This window comes from Gavia stellata, chromosome 3 (assembly GCF_030936135.1).
Source record: "Gavia stellata isolate bGavSte3 chromosome 3, bGavSte3.hap2, whole genome shotgun sequence".
Lineage (NCBI taxonomy): Eukaryota > Metazoa > Chordata > Aves > Gaviiformes > Gaviidae > Gavia > Gavia stellata.
Window position 1 is genome coordinate 4547751 of NC_082596.1, and position 18165 is coordinate 4565915.

At 38.9% G+C, this 18165-nt stretch overlaps 1 protein-coding gene across 2 annotated transcripts in view; it reads left to right on the top strand.

The window, feature by feature from the left end:
* The first annotated feature begins 7534 nt into the window (after positions 1 to 7534).
* The window catches only part of SLC45A4 (solute carrier family 45 member 4), a 39790-nt gene continuing 29159 nt past the window's right edge, over positions 7535 to 18165 (top strand). For both annotated transcript variants that reach the window (XM_059836157.1, XM_009808365.2), the window contains exon 1: positions 7535 to 8133. In XM_059836157.1, coding sequence (XP_059692140.1) covers positions 7890 to 8133 — 244 coding nt within the window. In that variant the 5' untranslated portion in view covers positions 7535 to 7889. The remainder of the gene's footprint in view (positions 8134 to 18165) is intronic.

The window sequence follows — 18165 nt, forward strand, 5'->3', positions numbered from 1 at the left end:
CTTAACCTTTTTTCTTTGGCAGGCTTTCAATGATTCAAAACAGGTTAGTCCAGTTTAATGTAAGACTATTTTAAAATTAGAGGTTGACTTTCCTCTCAAGATCTGGAGTAATGTTGCTCATATATGGGACTGTTGTTAAGTAATATGTGGTATAATTGCATTTTTTAAAATTATTCCTGAACAAGTATAGGCTTCTCCCTCTGATAGGGTTAATACAGTTCTGTTTTTAGAAAGTGGTAGCTAAAAATCTGTGTTTGCATTTAACTACGTGAGAAGTCTTAATGGGAATTTAAACTACCATCTGCCTATAATTGCTGCCTTTTTGAACCAAAGGCCTCATGACTCGTATGATGGTGCTTCTGGAAAGTCACAGGATTTTTTGAGTCTAAACTTCTATGAAGGAACAACATAATCTGTCCACAGAAGGATACATCCCCTTTGCTGAACTTTAAGTAAAGTAGTTGCACACATTTGTCCAGCTGGGCCAAAAACTCCAGGTATGTTTTCTAGATGCTTTTCTTCCCACTGCAGTGGCTGAACACTTCAGTGTCTTGACATGGGCCAAAGAAACTTCCCCTGTGGCCAGTTCTGTTACTATAAACAGCTGCTAATAATTAGCAACAGAGCCGCAAAACAACCGGGGAGAAAATAGCTGCCTGTTGGCTAAGCAAGTGGTATTCTGCCTTGTATCTGGCAAGTACTAGGAGGCAGAATACATGATAGCTCTCACAGCATGACTGAAGATCCTTCTTCTGCCTTCTGAAAAGGAGCTGTCTTGAGCTGGGCAGGTGAGTCTGCTTTTTGACCTTGTAGCTGCAGGGATCCACCTACAACCTCTTTTCTCTCTGTGAGCTGCAATTTCACACTGGCTTTGGGTATTGTTACCCAAAGTAATACTTCTAGCTGCCCCTATTCCTCCCTTCCTCCATTATGTTGGTATGGATCCATGCAGCCATGCAATCAGATAAAACCAACCTGACTTTATAAAGGATATTTTTTAACTTCTTGGACGTGTTTTTGTCAGCTTAGTTTTCAACCTAGATCAGTTACACTGTCTGGTTCACTACTTAGACGCTTATGTGGCTGTGCAGGAAGGGGTGGGAGTAAGGAACCTGAGGCAAAGAAAAGGAAGAACAGACCTCTGCTTTTAGAGGAAGTACTTGTTTATGCCAGCTTAAAGTGATTGAGAAACCTATAGTGTAAGCAGTATAACAAGCTGGTAATGTATTTTATGTGATATTCCTATGCAAGCAGCTGACTGTAAAACAAAACTAGCCTTGCTAGCAAAACAGGCCGTCCTAGCAAAAGTATAGTTTGCTGTTACAATTTGAAGCTGCTATCAGGCTTGTGCTACAAAGAGTATCTATCTCTTTTCAGCTGCTACTACCTCTGTGGTGGACTCTACTGTTCCTATGGCAGATCTGTAGAACAAAATGAACTGGGGGGCAGTCATCTGTACAAAATCAGTTGGATCAGCATCTTACAGAATAATTTTTAACATATTTTGAGAATTGACAAATTTTTGTGAGGTGGTGTAGCCACGCTTGCAGAGAGATGAAGGTCGTACTTGCCTTTAAGAGCTGCTCTTTCACAGCAACATGCTATTGCTCTATTGGTGTGGTAGAGCACCAGAGGATTTGAACTCAAAACATTAGCAATTATCCTTGGCCAAATGCTGTTTTACTCTTGAAAAGGCACAAGTCCAAACGATGTATCATTTTGCAAGCCAGTCAGATGCTGAAGCAGAACCCAGTGTCCATTTTGCATTTAATTGTAGAAGGAATAATAAGTGATGTTTGTCTGCAGCATAGGGTTAGAAGTGTTCAGCCAAACACTTATTTAGTCTGAGGAAAAGCCAGATAAACTCAGAATGCCTTTCTTTCCAATGCTAATATTAAAGCTATACTTAAATCAGTCTAGATAACTTTTCAAGAGATGGCCAGATTGCTTGAAAACCTTAGCATAAACCAACTTGGCAGAAAAGTTAAGTATTTGACAAATAAATGGAATAGCTGGGCAATTATAGGCTTGCCAGCCTAACATGATTCACAGGTGAAATAGTATGGTTACTAGCGTATGTGTCTGTAGGATGTACTCATTGAAGAATTGAAGGAGGATAAGGTGTAAAGGTTTCCTTTCTGGGAAAAAAAATCTTGTCCTAATAGACTGGCAGCTTCTGGACTCTTACAATTCTTTTTTTCTCATCAAATATTTGAATATTTCATGAAGTACACCTACTTCGGGTTTTTGTTGTTTACGGTTTTCTCGACGTGTCATGCAGAATGTCACATTAGGATCTGTTAGTGATCCAATGAGAACTGTGACCAGAATCATTAAAGCCTAGTTAAATTCTGTAAGAATTGGTTCTTAACTATTTTCCCTTATGAAGTTATTGGTCAAAAACGAAAAGACATTTGTACGCAATGATGGCTCAAGGTGTCTCTTCATCCTTCCTTTCAGCGTCAAGAATGTAGAATTCTTATAAACTGTAGAATCTTTCTTTGAGCTAGAGTATTTCCTACATTGCTAGAAAACAATTCCTGTGGAGCAAAACTGAATGCAGCTGTTCGCTATGGTTTGAGGAGACTTTGATCAATCTGTATACTCGCATGTAGAAGAAAGTAATGATAATGGAAGAGGCAGATCTTGAAGACAAGAGATGGATAGATAAGTTACTGGAAGTTAATACAATAAACTTTAAAGACCAGGATGAGAGAAGGGGGTAGTTTGCCTCTGCTCAATGCCTCCGTTGTTCCCTTAGATATTCAAGTGTTTGGACAGAACCGTTTCCATTCTTTTCAGTTTGTTCACTCCAGTTTTTCTTAGGCCGTGATTGGTTTTCCCTTCAGGACTTAAGATTTTGTAACTAGTGCACACCTATCCTGTTGAAATTAATTGTTTCTTACACCAATAAATGCCTTAAGAATTGCCTAATGGCTTCAGAGGAAGAAAGCCCTCCTGAAGAGTTGAAATTTTCTCCTGGTATCCAGTTGGGCCCATTTAACTGTATCTACTTGCCAAGTTTTATTACTGCTTAATAAAGTACGTGTCTGATTACCTGAAACTTGCTGCATTCTCCATAGCTTGATTAAAGTCATATGCTTTGGCACTGGTTCAGAAAACCTAGTTGCTTGTCGAACAGTACATTCCTAATCCTTGTAAGCAAGAGATATCTGGAAACATGCATTAAAAATAGTTCAGTCTTAAAAGATTTGGGCAGGACGACTGTTAACCCCATTTATTTTGGGATTTATGGGTGTACTACCAATCTTCTGACCTCCAGATGCCAGTATCACAAATGCAAAAACACCACTTGTCAACCTCCAAGTCCTAAACTTACAAAACACGCTGAGAAGTGTGGTAGAAGTCATTTGCCTGAGGCATTGTGTTGCATAATTGTCTAGCATGAGCTTTTTGTGCATCTCCGGCATCTTAGTGCTCACTAGGGAAAAGAAAACCACTGAATTTTGTGGGCCGCAAATATAACCTATATAACTCTTCCCCTTCTTTGGAAAATCCTAAAGAAAGGCAGTAATTTTCCTCTGGTTCTTTGATGGATCATGTGCTCTGAGAATGCTACCAAAGTGAGGCACAGGATTATTGTGATATAGCCTTGTCAAGCCTGTAACATGTTGTTGTTTTGTGCTTCACATAGTCATGTTACAACTTATGCCTAGATGGAAGATTGATAGTAAAAGTAAAACAGATAAGATTACAAGTGATTTGAGCAGCTTTTATAAAATTTTGCTTACAGATTAGTTTTCAGAATATACTACTTGCCTGTTTTGTTGAAATATTAACTACCGCTTCACAGGTTTTGTCATTGTCGCCATGTGGCCAAAGGTGGAAGTAAAACATGTGCAATTAGGTCGAAGAAGAGCTAGTGTAATCAGTCCCCTTTTCCCATATACACTTGGCAAGATCAGGAATATTTCTGTATCTAAACTTCTCTTCATACCCAACCTCTGTACAATGCCCAACGTGAACCCCTTTCCGTGTCTGAAATTCTTCATTCTACTTCCTTATTCTTTGTTAGTCATGAAAATGCCTTTTAAAACTTTATGGCAAGTATAGTGAAAGTGTATGGCAGAATAGGGGACGTGGTCTCAGCTTCTTGAGATAAATGCTGTCTCATGTGCCAGTTTACATTTTTAAATTATTTTGTTTAGCTGCCCTGTGGCTGGATGGTCAGAAAGGTAGAGATGAAAGGGAAGCTGTCTTTCTGAAACCTTTTGCCACCATACCTCTCAACATCTATTTGAGGAAGGGCTGCCAGCTCTCTTAGTACCTAGTCGGCTTGAATGACAGATAAAATGTAAGCCTAACTCATCACTTGTTTAAAAAATATAATAATAATAATGCTGGCATGTTTTGTAGGTGAACTCCTCATGCAATGAAGCCTTTGAACCTCATGAGTAAAGGGACTACATTGGAAATTACTATGGATATTCAATACTACAATTAAAAAAATATATTGTCAATTAAGATTTGGTTTTACTAGCTATCAGACATGATAAAAAAATATTTGTGCTAGATGAAGACATGGGAGCATGCCATCTTTGGTATTTTAATCCAACTCTTCTTTAGAAGCCATTTACTTTGGAGTTCTTTGCTGCATAAAAGCTTCTGTAATATTTACTCCCAGCAGGTAAATTAATTTGTCTGCCTTTTCAATAAGGAAGAATGCCACTATTCAAACTTGCCAAATTCAAAATGAACTTGGAAAAAGCAGCAGCAGAATCTGGATCAGTCTAAAATGAATATGAACACAACCTAGCAGGTCTTACAAAAGAACTGGAAGACCTTTCTGAAAGGCTCTTGTTATTCTCTGGCTCTTGTATCAGACATGCACTTGGAGTCAGATGAAAGTGTTGCAGGAAGACTAGCGTTATGCTTACCACAAAATTGGCATAATGGAACGGTAATTCTCTGTTCCTTTAGATAAAACCTGTCCATTGTGCCTCTTGCTATTGCACTTGAATACTGTAACTGCTTTTTCTGGCATGTTTAAAATACGCTGTGCTTATCTGTGTCAATTACAGCTTCAAAGTGTACCTCCATCTATCATCCATTATTCCTGTCTCTTAAATTATCTGATCACTCCCCATCATCTTCCACTTCAAGAATAACTTTTTCAGTCATCCCTTAAGAGTCTCGCTCAACTGGGCTAAATCTCAGATATCCTCTTTTGTCCTGCTTATTTATCCTTTCCAGTGACAAATGCTCCCAGCCTGGTGTCATCCTGCTTGCGTATGTAGTGTGCCCCAATGCATCATCAAACATTCTGCTGTGATGAACTGCCTTCCTCTCCGTGCCTCATTCTGCTATCCTGTAACTGCATATTAAATGAGGTGTTTAGGGAAATTGAGTTAAATCCTTCATAGACAGTGACACGAGGGGAAATTAAGCATGAAAGAATGCTAGAGACTTCAAAGCCATCTTGTACAGGAGTGTTATCCGTGACCCCTTGGTCTGTAATACAACACACATGTTCTGAATGATTTCTGAATAATAAGAGCTGATACGTAAACTTTTAAATTCTACTGAATGCAATTTTGCCTGAGTCTGTCAGCAATTAAACATTTTATGACTAGTCTCTAATTAAAATAATTGCTCCTACTCTGGAACCTGTATTTTGTAGGTTTTACTCACCCAGAACTTGTGTTATGAAAAGTGGATGTGTGTTTTTTTTAATACACACAAATACTTAACTTCATATTTATGATAAACTAATAGCCTTTCAAGCAAAGTGAGAAAATCACATCCCTTCCCCTCTTGACGTGTTCAACACTGTACTAACTACTGGAAGGAGGCAAATGAACTCTGCCACACGCAGGAGCTTAGCAAATCCAAACCCTGACTGGTAGAAAGAAAAACCTTTGTAAAAACAAGGTGCTTATGAAGAACTTGAATAAGTACCTGTCTGTGCCATAATTCAGTAGCCCTAGGCAGTGCATCTCAACTCCTGTTAATTCTGAGTGGGTGGAGAAATGCCTTCTTGAGTCCTTTTTGTTCTGAGTGATTTAATGCTTATAGATTAAAACTTGGAACTTAAAACTCAGCTTATAGCACTTGTGTTCAGTATTTTAACTTCTCTCATGTGATTCAAAGGTTTGACTAGCTCAAAAGCAAATTATAGTATTTAGCTGTTATTGAGGTGATCAAATCTGAGAACTCCAGTAATCTTTGGAAGCCTGGGAGGAGAAGCCCAGACCAAAAAAGATGCTTTTGAATGGAAGAACAAAATATACGCAATAAACCTACTGCAGGTACAGCTCAAAGGAGGGTATCAGCAGGAGGGAGCGCTCAAGATGATGTTCCCGTGCTGCGCTTTTAGTAGAACAGTGTGTCGGGTCACGTTGAAACAGAGTTGCTGTTGTGATGTGCTTTAAACCCCAAACACGTCATCTTTTTCTTAAGGCTCATTTTTAGGTTCACCGCTTAATGATCTGGCTTATGCTCTAGCCCACAAAGAGTTTTTGTTGCCACAACTGAAGGGGCAGTGAACTGCAGCATGGGGACTTCTTAGGCCAGCTTTGCTGCCAAAGCCAGCATCTCGTGGAACCGTACCCCCGAGAGGTTTTGTCCTGGGATACGAGTTCAGTCACTCTGTGTGCATAGATTTAATATGCATCCTTCTAGTCCAAACTAGTAAAATTTCTAAACTGCTTTCTTTTTTTCTCTTAAGCGCTTAAACACATTTTGATTGACATGGTACAGTATGTATGTCTGCTTAGACTTTGCCTATGGCACAAAGGAGGAGGAAATACAGGAGAAGCTTGTCTTACCTGGTTGGAATATATATTAATAATTTTAATGTGTGGTGGAAGATATTCTACCATTCTACTTTCATGGACTTCAGAAGCCTCATAGGATGTAGGAGTAAGGAGCTCTGGTCTTGTGTGCAGAAAGTGAATATGGATGCATACGCTGTGTATATCTTCATTAGAAGTTTAAATATTTAAATATCAGTCCTCAAAGTTATATTCCTAATGGCTTATTTTTGCTCATGGTTGCTTGAGGAATGTCTTTGTTATAAGATCATGTGATGGTTACTGCAAAGTACCTGGCAACTTCCAAAAGTCTAAACAGAGATGTCTGTGTGGCCAGCGAGTAAACGGTAATCGATGAATCATCTTCCTGGCATAGTATTGGAATATCCTACGCTGTTTCTGAAATGGCACCTGCATTAAATTTCCCAGAATTTGTTAGTCTTGTGCTTGATGTTCTGAGGATCTCAGACAAATACACTGATAAATTCTTCTGTCAGTTCATGTAGCACCACAAGCTGGAGAAACTTATGAGTACAGTTAAGCATCGTTTAAATATGAGGAGTAACTGCATTTCAATGGAAAGTCCAGAGGTAGGAGGGGGTGTGGAATAAAAGACCCTACACTAGGCAAGGACAATGGAAAGCATTAAGCAGGAAATAGGGTATATGGTTAAGGGGGGGGGGGCACAATATCCTGAAAAATGCTATTGAAATTTTTAAATGCTTGCTTTTTGTTGCAGATTAATCAGCCACTCGATGGGGATTAACAGTGGAGCACCTCTTTGTGTCGCCTTTCCACCTCTCTGTAGCAAGAATAACAACTTCAGCACTTCTTCAATAATAATTATGAAACTGGTATTAACTGAATGGCAATTATGGATTTTTAACTCTAACTCACAGTAAACCAGCAAGCCATATGTTGAAATTACTACCAAATAGCTTTTCGTTCTTAATGTCTCATATCTATACAAGAAATTGCAAGATACCTGTTTGAACAAGAGGAATATAAGCATTACTTGCCAGAGGAACAGAAGCTGGAAGAGAAGACACCCTAACTTGTTCGTGGAGTTATGGTAGTATTATTTATATAGATATAACAAATATATATATTTTTTTTATGGTAATGAAAATGGCTCCCCAGAATGCTGACTCGGAATCTATGCAAGTTCAAGATCTACCTGTGGCACAGCTTCAGAAACCAGAAAACAAGGAGAATGAAAGTAGGGAGGAGACCATTAGTGAAGGATCCATAGACCGGATACCAGTACGCCTGTGGGTGATGCATGGTGCAGTAATGTTTGGCAGGGAATTTTGTTATGCCATGGAGACAGCTTTGGTAACACCGGTATTGTTACAAATTGGTAAGTAATTCTCATTTCTGTTAATTGAAACTTTATATATCTTTTGTCATCGATTGAAGTCAGAGGAAGAAGGAAGTGGGGTCTGCCAACGAAAAATACACAAGGTAAAAAGGATTTTGGTTTTTTGTTACTGGCTGTGCCACAGATTCAGTTGGGTGACTGTGTTTAAGTGGGGGGGATTTCTATGTGCATTCATCTTCTGTTTAATATTGCTTCCCTCTGTAAAAACTTTAACCTGATTTAAGTCTAACAGTCTTTATTAAAACGTAAGTGTTCTAGAAACTACAAACCACATTAGACTATGAAGAATTGCAATGAAGCTTTTTTCATTTATGGATAAATGCTTCAGGTTACAGTACTTTAGAATAAACAGTTAGATAAATTGGCTTTTCCAACTACTAGCGAAATACTGCATTTATTTCAAACCACTAGTGAGTCTTGTTTTATGTGATTAATCTGTCTAGTTTATAACGTGAATATATAGGAATAAACCATGATACCAGTAGCTTTAGATAATAATGGGGGGTAATGGGGATTAGAATAGGAGTAGACAGTGTTAAATTTCATGGTGAGTATTGTAATTAGGTTTCCAATAAACTGCTTACAGTATTAACAGTATCTGGTATTATCTTTATCAAATCCAGAAAATCATGTTCGTTATCAGGTATCAGCAAATATTACATGAATTTGAACAGAAGTACCAGACTGAGCATGCTTCCATGAGTGAATGCATCAACTGTGTGTGTGCACTGTATAAGTGTGTATATAATATATGCATGTTTGCTTTGGCTTATACATGCAGGTGTACCTTACAGCATGCTGAGTTGTGGCCAAAGAGAAGCACTCAACCGACTCTCTAAAATAATGTTCATTGAATACGATTTACAACATTGTTTAAAAATGTCAAGGTTAACATCTCAAATGAAACATCTGTATTTTTATATTTGGTATGATAAAAGAGCGTGAGAGATTAAACTTGTGAGCATGCAATGTACAAATGCTTTCGTGCAGTCTTCCTGCAGTTAAAAATGTGTTTTCATATGAAATTACTAGTCAGTTTATTTTGACTTAACAGAGGGGGTCAATAATCAGTGCAATTAGTGCCATGAGAGATGCTGACGGGTTACGCTTCCAAGTTTTCCTGAAAATTTTCAGAGCTCATCAAATGTCCTTCTTGGATCTATTGGTGGCATACTTAACATACATTATAAGTGTTCCCCAAACAGGAGTTTTCTGATCAAACTGACTTGCTGAATGAAACACATGCAACTTCATCTAGGAATGTTTATAATGTCCATAACTTGTTTTGAGGTTTTGTCTTTTGGGTAAGTTGAGATTTAGAGACTTAATTAATTTATGCTAGCAGCTTTGGTTCAATTACTGTCTACCACAAATGCAAAAACTTGCATCCTGCTTTGCATGGAGAAGACCCCCAGCTTTGTAAGTGACCCGTACTTTTTCGTTTACTTTCTTGTTTGTGCTGGCACTTGGATGTTTAAAATGTATAGCTGGCTAAGCAGACTTTACCTTACCATAGAGTAAGGTCAGACAGTATAAATAAACCATCCTCTTAATTACTGACCAGTCTACTAGTTTACATTTCTTTTGTGAGCTCTTCTAGCAGATCTGTTTCCCCCAGATAATTGAGAAATATCTCTTCCCTTCCTTCCCTGACCCCAGTGATCAAAATAACATTGGGATTTGGGGGGAAGGGAAGAAAAGAGCTCTCGCTTCTAGAAAAGCTGGCAAATCGACAAAGCAATACAAAAGGCCATGGGGATGCAGCAATGATGTTCCATGCCATAGAGATGAGAAATGGAGGTAGCTGGTTACAAATGTTAGCACTTCGGGAACTAATTGAAATCTTTCAGGCTCTGGCTCATGTTCCCTCAGCAGGGGAAAAAACAATGTTGGATTCACTGAAGGATTAAGTTATTCACGGGTGACTTACCTAGCCTGTTTGGTAATTACCTCTTAACATGGTTCTGTTTACCTTTATCAACCTCAACATCTGTCTGCCTCAACATGAGCTATATTTATTCTTCACCGGAGGGGGTTGCATATAGCTGTTGAACTACTGTAATATTCCCTTTTGCTTCTTGTTTTGGTAAAAGCAACATTCAGTTGTTTTCTGTGAGATTAAATTGGCTCGAGAAACTATTTTGGAGAAGTGGCACCTGGGGAAGTGTGGTGACTCAACCAACTAACTTTGCTTATAACAAATTGAAGAACCAGAAGCCTTTTGGGTATGCAGAGGAGACTCCTCCTTACAGATGTGTGTTGAATATTAAGAATTAAGCTTTACGGTGTGTGCTTGTGTTATATATCTCAGAGAAAACTGAAATCATCCGAGATTCTTATCTGATACCACCATTAAAACCTTAGGCACGTTGGTATGGTATTATACACTTTCTGCTTGCAGGTATTTGACTTTTCTAGCTGTTTGTGTATCCTGGATTAGAGGTGTAGTTATGATTTGTCAGATCAACAACCTGTCTTACTTGTTCTGTAAGCCATGAGATTTCACCAACTGACGGAGATAGTCCTTTGGATAGTCCCTTTCCAATTCAACAGTGGTTGAATTCTCGATGTGTTTAAATTTCCTGAAGTTTTGAATTCTTAATCAAAGAACTAAAGGCAGCAGTGAGAGCTGCCTGGATCGATGGATACTGTGAAATGGAAAGCTCTGGAAGTGCTCGAGTTGCTATATACCTACTGAAATAAGTTCTGATTTGTGACTTTAATCTTTGTCTTTATTGCTCTGCTTAGATTGATGTTACATTGCCTTGTCAGAAATGCAGCTACAAATCTGTAACAGCCTTGTACTCATGACTGGACTTTAGTAGCTTAGCAACAAGAACAAGCCAAATATATATTACACTTTTTTTAATTCTAACTTGCTCTTTGATTTCTTGCTATCTGCAGCTCAAGAATTCAAAATTAAGCAGCTAACTTGTTTAGAAGAATTCAGAGGATATAAAAATATGCCAAATACGTGAAGTGGCAGACTGGCTCCAGATGAAATTATATTAGTTGGCACTTTCACAAGTCTTGATCTCTAGAAATCTTCATTAACCTTTTTTAGAGACCCGATCAATCAGCAGTTCCTCCCAGCCAGCATTAAAACTTGAGTAGAAAATAAACTGTCAGCACCTTCAGCGTTCTAGGTTTACTTGTTCATCAGTCCAAGATTTTTGAGAAACAGAGTGATTTCTTGTTACTGTTGAGTATGTCCTGTACATTAACACTACTGTTTGCTTTCCCTGTCACATTTCAGCCACATAATATGTAAACTCCACGGGAGCAGGATGAGGCCTTTGTCTTCTGAAACACCTGGTGCTTAATGCTGCTTATCTGTGAGAGGGAATTAAAATCCCTGCTATTGTTTATAAATGGCAGTGTATTTTCTCCCATCATTAAACGTGGCTTCTAAGGATTAAATCTGTAAATCTACTTCCAGTTCGTAACAGTTCATGGAAAATTTGGATACGTTTTAGAAATCATTTTGCAAGGGATTTTGAGTGAATAAAAGTGAGGAGAAACTAATGACTGGTATGGTGTAAACTTAGAGAAACTCTTAGCTTTTTGAAGAAACTTGTTCAGTGAAATCACAGTATATGGCTTCTGTTAGCAGCCCTTTAAATCATTAATAAATAACATAATTTGGTAATTTCAGATTATTTCAGTTGTAATTCAAGCACAATTTGGGTGGTAATGCAGCCAGTAAATCCGTTTCGGTTCTTATGAAAGCTGGGATCCATGTGCCTGTTTCATTAGGACTGCAGGGGAAAAAAAAACCTCTGTATTCTGTGACTTGGGGTGGCTGCTGCTTTCAGCATGAAAAACTTGCTGTCTGACTAATGAGTAGTTTTAGCTGTAAACATGAAGTTTCATGTTTTATATTTAATATGATAAAAGCTTTAGCAAGCCTTTACTGTTACTTCAAAGGATGTTCCCAGTGCTATTGAGTGTTTTATGAATAGTTAATAGGCACAGAAGTGACTGTCAGCACCAGAACTGTTCCTCATTCCCCTGCACAAATTAAATCTATTACACTACTGCTGTTAAAAAGAAATTACGTACATTTACACACAGAAAAACATGAACTGTTTACATGTGCTGCTTACCTTTATAAGGTCACTTAAATTTAGGGATGTGTCTCTGGTATGGTACAGGAGTAGCCTTGATTTTTATCTGTGATGGCATTACTTTGTTTTGCTGTGAGAGTTAATGGGCTCTTGTAGTAAACATTAGCTAGTGTAGCATTAAATATTGAAGTTGGTCCTCTTAAGCTTAACCCTGAGCATGGTGTTCTTTTTAGGGAATACCACTAAGGAAGAGGAAATCTGGAAACTGCGTATTTCAGTGCTAATTAATAGATTTTAATAAGGAGAAAGGCTGAGCTAAGCAGAGCAGAATCCCATAGGTTATTTTTGTTTGGAAAATAAATTATTTCTCTCATTATATGCTTTAGAATCAGCAAAATACTGTAGTTGCTCATGTCTCATATGAGGCATGAGACATGTTTCGTATGTGTCTCATACATGTAGAAAAGTTGTTTGGGGGTTCGGGCTGTCATTTCTCAGTGAAAGCACGTAGACATAGTATCTCAGAAAAAAAATAATTATCTAACATTCAAAATTCTTCCAGCCTAAAGCTTAGCAGACTATGCTTAAAGGGTCCTGAAATCTAGTTCATGTGAAATTGCCAGCGTGGAACAAGTGTGTTAAGCAATAATTCAAACTGCTGATTCTGAGAAATCTCAAAGTGGTAGTTGAGAAGTCATTACGCTGAAGAGATTTAATATTACAGAGTGAACTTTTAGTATGAAGTAGTGAATCTCCCCATTGAAATTTAGTGTTGATACCTGTCTGAGAAGAATGCATGTAGGTAAAGAGGAGGCTATGGAGATGTATTTAGAAACCAAGCATGAAATGTAACAGATAAGCCTAGCTTTTAGGTATGTTTCTTCAAAGGAATTAAGGTATCAATTGCTGATTCAATTCAGTGTGGAAGGGGATAGTCTTCTCAAGGCTAAGCCGGAGATTAAAGGAAATCTAAAAATCTTAAAGATCTGGTGGGGGAGAAGAGAACAAAGGGATTGGATGAGCTTTCAGAGGCTGCCTATAGTTCAAGTGAAAAAAGGCTGACTGGCTGGAAAAACTCTCGCAGATGGAGGGAGCTCTTCAAGAGAACGGTGGCACTGGCTTTTTGTTTCAGCTCAAATAGTCGTGTTTATTCGTCATCTCTGCCAGAGGTGACATTTATGTTAAGGTTATGTGTATTTATAACTGTCTTTCTACAAAGTTGCATCTGACCATTTGAGCCATGCCTTACCTTACCTTGTCTTACCAGGAAGAAACTGAGTTGCTGTAACCTGCTCTTTGACTCTCAAAGTTAAATTCCTGTACAGTCCAGCTGCATCTGGCCTCCCAGGCATAGCTGCGTTTGATGCTGTGAGTGAATTACAGGATCTGAATTCCTCCTTGGAAGAATTAATGGCTTGAGAGCTGACCTGTCCCAAGAGGGGATTGGGACATGGCTAACCTGAGGACAAGAATTGCATCTATAGTCTATCCAGAAAACCTAGGACAATGAACACTTAAATACATTCTTTCAGCCTTGTTAGCTTTGAAGTTAGTCTTTAAGATCATGTAAAGTTTGTATTCATATCTCAAGTGGTGGAATGTATAAAACTGCAAATATTGTGCCTGAGGCACATGTTAATTGCCCTATAAAACCTCCCCACCCATCATTTTTTACTTATTGACTAATTTTGTGCCTGCTCAGGGGTTGTGTAAGACTAATTTTACTGTACTACTTTTTAACCAACCAGCAAGTCGGTAAGGCTTTCATATCATGGATTGCTGTTCTCTTACAGAAAATACCTTTTGACTTCAAATCAACAACGGCACAGTTTTTGAACACATGTAGTCCTTAGTGGAAGGTTTGGTTAAGAATACATTTAAGGCACCTTTAAAAGAAAGGTGCTTTGCAACTATTAAGATTTTTAACCCTGCGGGCAGTAGGAGCACATGCTTTATTTTCATATCAAGGCAAATGCCACACGGTCTGGCAGTTGTGCAATAACTGTTACTTACAGAGCTTTTTTTATATCAATGTTCTGTTTTTCTTTAAGTAACACTGAATCTGGCCTTCAGAGGCACAACTGATAACACATGGCAGATTTTCAGCTGGGGTAACATGAGGATTCGTGCCGGCTTTAGGATTGTACAGACTGTGTGACTTTGGATGACTAGCCTTACTAGGAAAGGGAAGTTGAGTGCGAAGGAATCCAGAGGTTTCTCCTGTAGCATGAAACATGTTTCCTATTACTTAGCAGTAGGTAACTTTTTGTTCCTTTTTTTTTTTTTTGGCTGAATAAGGACTGCCGAGGAAACTGCTTCTAAAATAAGTCTCATACTTTCTCTGGTGCTGTTTTCTCCCATTCCAAATCGTTAAGAAAAGTCTGTGATCTTTTAATTCTGTACTGTGGGAATGTTAATACTTTTTTTTTCTTAGCATAAAGAGTGTTCGCAGTAAAAATTGCACGTGAGAACATGCCTTTGAATCCTCAGAAGTTTTCCTTTCGAGAGCTTGTGTGATCTGAAGTTAGTGCAAGTGACCATACATGACACACAAGAAACGCTAACAGGTCTGAGAACTGTGGACTGACAGAAAAAGCATGCTGCAAGACAAAGCAAACTGTATAAAAATGCTGGCTGTCAGCTCTTATATAAATAAGGAGGAGGTTTAAAAGCAATTTTTAATTTCGTCGTCATCTCTGTTACTCAAATGCATTTTTTTTTTCTGCAGCAATAGACATTTTAGTCTGTGATTTGTGGAAAGAGTTTGAGGCCTCCAAAAATAATCACTCCCTAAGAAGGAAATGGACATCTCTACCCTTATGTAGATGCTTCTTTCTACTAGTAAATCTTTCCTGTCCAGCATGCTGCCTTCTTTTTATCTTGAGTGGCCAAGGTTTAAGAGAAACTAAACTTTTTTGGAATGACTTAGTACTTCGACATCTCTGTTCCCCTTGTTTCCCAAATCTCTTGTTCTCTCCTGCCCCAAGGAGATCTAGTAAAGCAGCAGAAATAAGGACCAGTTAACAATGCTGCTACAGGCTAATAGTGCTGAACTTGTTATGGGACTATATTAAATTATAAGCAGATTTTTTTGTTGTTTCTAATTTGCATATCAGCCAATAGTTTTAAAATTTTCTTTGTCTATTGTAAATGTGCTTTTCACTTCTCTTTTACATTGGGCCACTGAATTGTCTTGCAATTCTTCCCTCCCACACATATTGGACCCGCCTTGTTGCTATAGCCAAACAAGCCTATAGGTTTTCTTCTGCTTCTTCAAGGCCAGCTCTGGAGTAGAAAGGGACACGTATAGGACTCAAGGAATTGCAGGATCCCTGTATTTTTAGTGCTCCCTTACAAAGATTTCCTGTAGGTAATGGGGAAAGGACGGGAGAAGTAGGGGCAGGCTTTGGCCTCCTGGAAACGTGCTAAAATTGTGTGGTTTTAAACACGTACCTTTACGCAACCTCTTCCCTAGCCTAAACCCTTCCTCTTAATCTGCTTTCCACCCACATACACTCTCAGCCAAATTTACAAAGCCCACATCTTTTTATACTTCTGTCTAAACACCCTGTAGGAGAGCAAGACGTCAGGTGAACCTGTGAATGCATGTGCACGCATAATGGCTGTCTGATCTTCAGTTTTCTGTTCAGAAGTTGAGTTTGACCCTCGCTTCTGACCAAGAGGTAATTTTGCCATAGTGATAACAGATGAAACATGACAGTGCTTCCATGCCCTTTATTACAAAGTAATTGCCACCAGGGCAATTTTCCAGCAGGCAATTGCCTGTTCTTTACTGTAAAAAGAAACCGTTCAGCTCTTTGGAATGGGGTTCTGGTGGTGGAGACTTGCAGATGCAGAACCGAGATTCGGGCACCCAGCTTCTGAAACTTGCAGTGCCAAGGCTCAAATCAATGGTTTTCTATTGAACGTGGATTGTGAAACAGGTTATGAAAAGGGAATGGCTGAGAACTCCTTAATGAACAGGAGTCTTACTTTTCAAGGAAATAAAATTAAGGCCACTTTTGAAATGAAAAGAATGTCAACAGGCCATTGCCAAATCACGTAATGCTTTAATAAAGCTTGCTTCAAGAGGATTGTCAAAGCTGCAGCCTTTAAGCTCTATTCTCCTCTGAGTCTCCTGTGTGCTTGTTGCAACAGTATTTCTGTTGTGATGCACCCTCTGGGACTCCATTTTAATCATCCTCTTTTAACCAAACAACGGTTGAGAAGGTTTCAGATATGCTTCCTGCAGACTATTTTGCAAGAAATTATTGGAAAAGTTTTGAGCTGCTGATTCAGTTTGACGATAAAATGTAATTCAAGTCCATTTAACTAAACAGGGAAAAACCAGGTCACAGATTTTATTTACATTGGTTTGGATAAATCCCCAATAGCTCATGTCACTCCATAAACATATTCCTCTCTGTGAAGTCTTGAGTAACAGTGGGTGCAAAGCAGCACAGATGAAGACTTTTCCATAAATAGATAAACCCAGCAATAGACTGCATTAACATTTGGTGATCTTCAGTTGGAGCGTCATGATGGATTTTTTGCAGTGTAGTAGATGCAGAGCATATAAACTGAATATGACCTGGTTTTCTACAAAAATAAATTGGATTTAAAAAGGTTTCATCAGACAAGCAAGCATAACTTGCTCACAAGCAGAATGACCTGAAAGCCCAAACTTTGCAAAGAAAAATAGGATGAGTAGGTAGCGAAGGGGAGGGAAAGACTTTTAGCTGGGGGCAGTGATGGGCAGGTAGTGCCTGGCAAGAGCATTAAGTACTTAGCAAGAGCTGCTAGACCTCGTAGGTGATTCCACTTGTGCTTTGAAACGGAGAAGAGATTCAAGTCCTTTATTGATTGTCATTCCTCATTTGGGGAAGAATGTGTAATCCCTCTTTCCACTGCTGGAGAGGATGTCTAGCAAACAAGGTTTCCCCCTTCCAGTCGCACTCTTCGGGAACTCTTCCACTTTCTGTAACACAGCATAGAAGTTTGTGAAAGCAGGTCTTCTGAATAACTGTGCTGTCACTGCAGCATCTGTCTCAGCTGTCCCTATTTATATTGAATCCCTTTGTAAAGTAGGTGCTTTATAAAGTTGTTTCAACCTTGAAATGCCCTGTGTTCATGTGGTGTTCTGAAAAGTAAAGATTTGGATGCAAATACCTTCTTGGAATTGGGTAAACAGAAGGATTTGAGTCTGAGTTTCTATGATATATAGGGAATGGTGACTGCTGCATTACACTGCTCTACAGCAAAGTTAGATGCCGTCTCACCGGGCAGAGGAGTGCTCCCTGTGAGGACAGAGTTTTGCATAGACACAGGTACTGTGAAGCTGGAACCACTCAGACACTCCCGCATGTGACCCCACCAACATTTTGCATAGCTGCTGGAGGGAGACTTCGGAGAAAGTCAGATGAGCTTAAACTTTGGCAGTTGAATGCTGAAATCACAACTTCATCATCTACCTCCAGATTACTTTACTAAGTAAAATGCATTTTAGTGAAGCAAACTTTCTGCAAATAGAGACTGAGTTACCTGGAAGCCAGAACTGCAGCCATAAATTAATGTCAAAACATAGAAGTTACTGGGGTGGGCAGTCTTCAGAAACAGCTTCCACACTCAGCTCAAGAAGCTTTAACATGCTTCCAGAGCAAGACTACTTTTCCCCGCAGAAGTGCTGATATGGAGAACGGTTAGTAGAAGGGATCAGTGCCTACAGTGGCCTGGTTCTGTCCTCAGTATCAGTTTTGTCTTTGGCAAGTGTCCCACCATGAGGCAGTGCAACCTCTTTTAATATGCTGATAAATTTTGTATAGTTTTCTGTTCAGAACATCTTACCCTTGAATTTCTATCCTCCTCTGGATCCTGCCCGATTTATGTTCTTGCTGCCTCAAGTGATAAACTGAGCTGGATCATTTTCTATGTGTTCTCATGTACA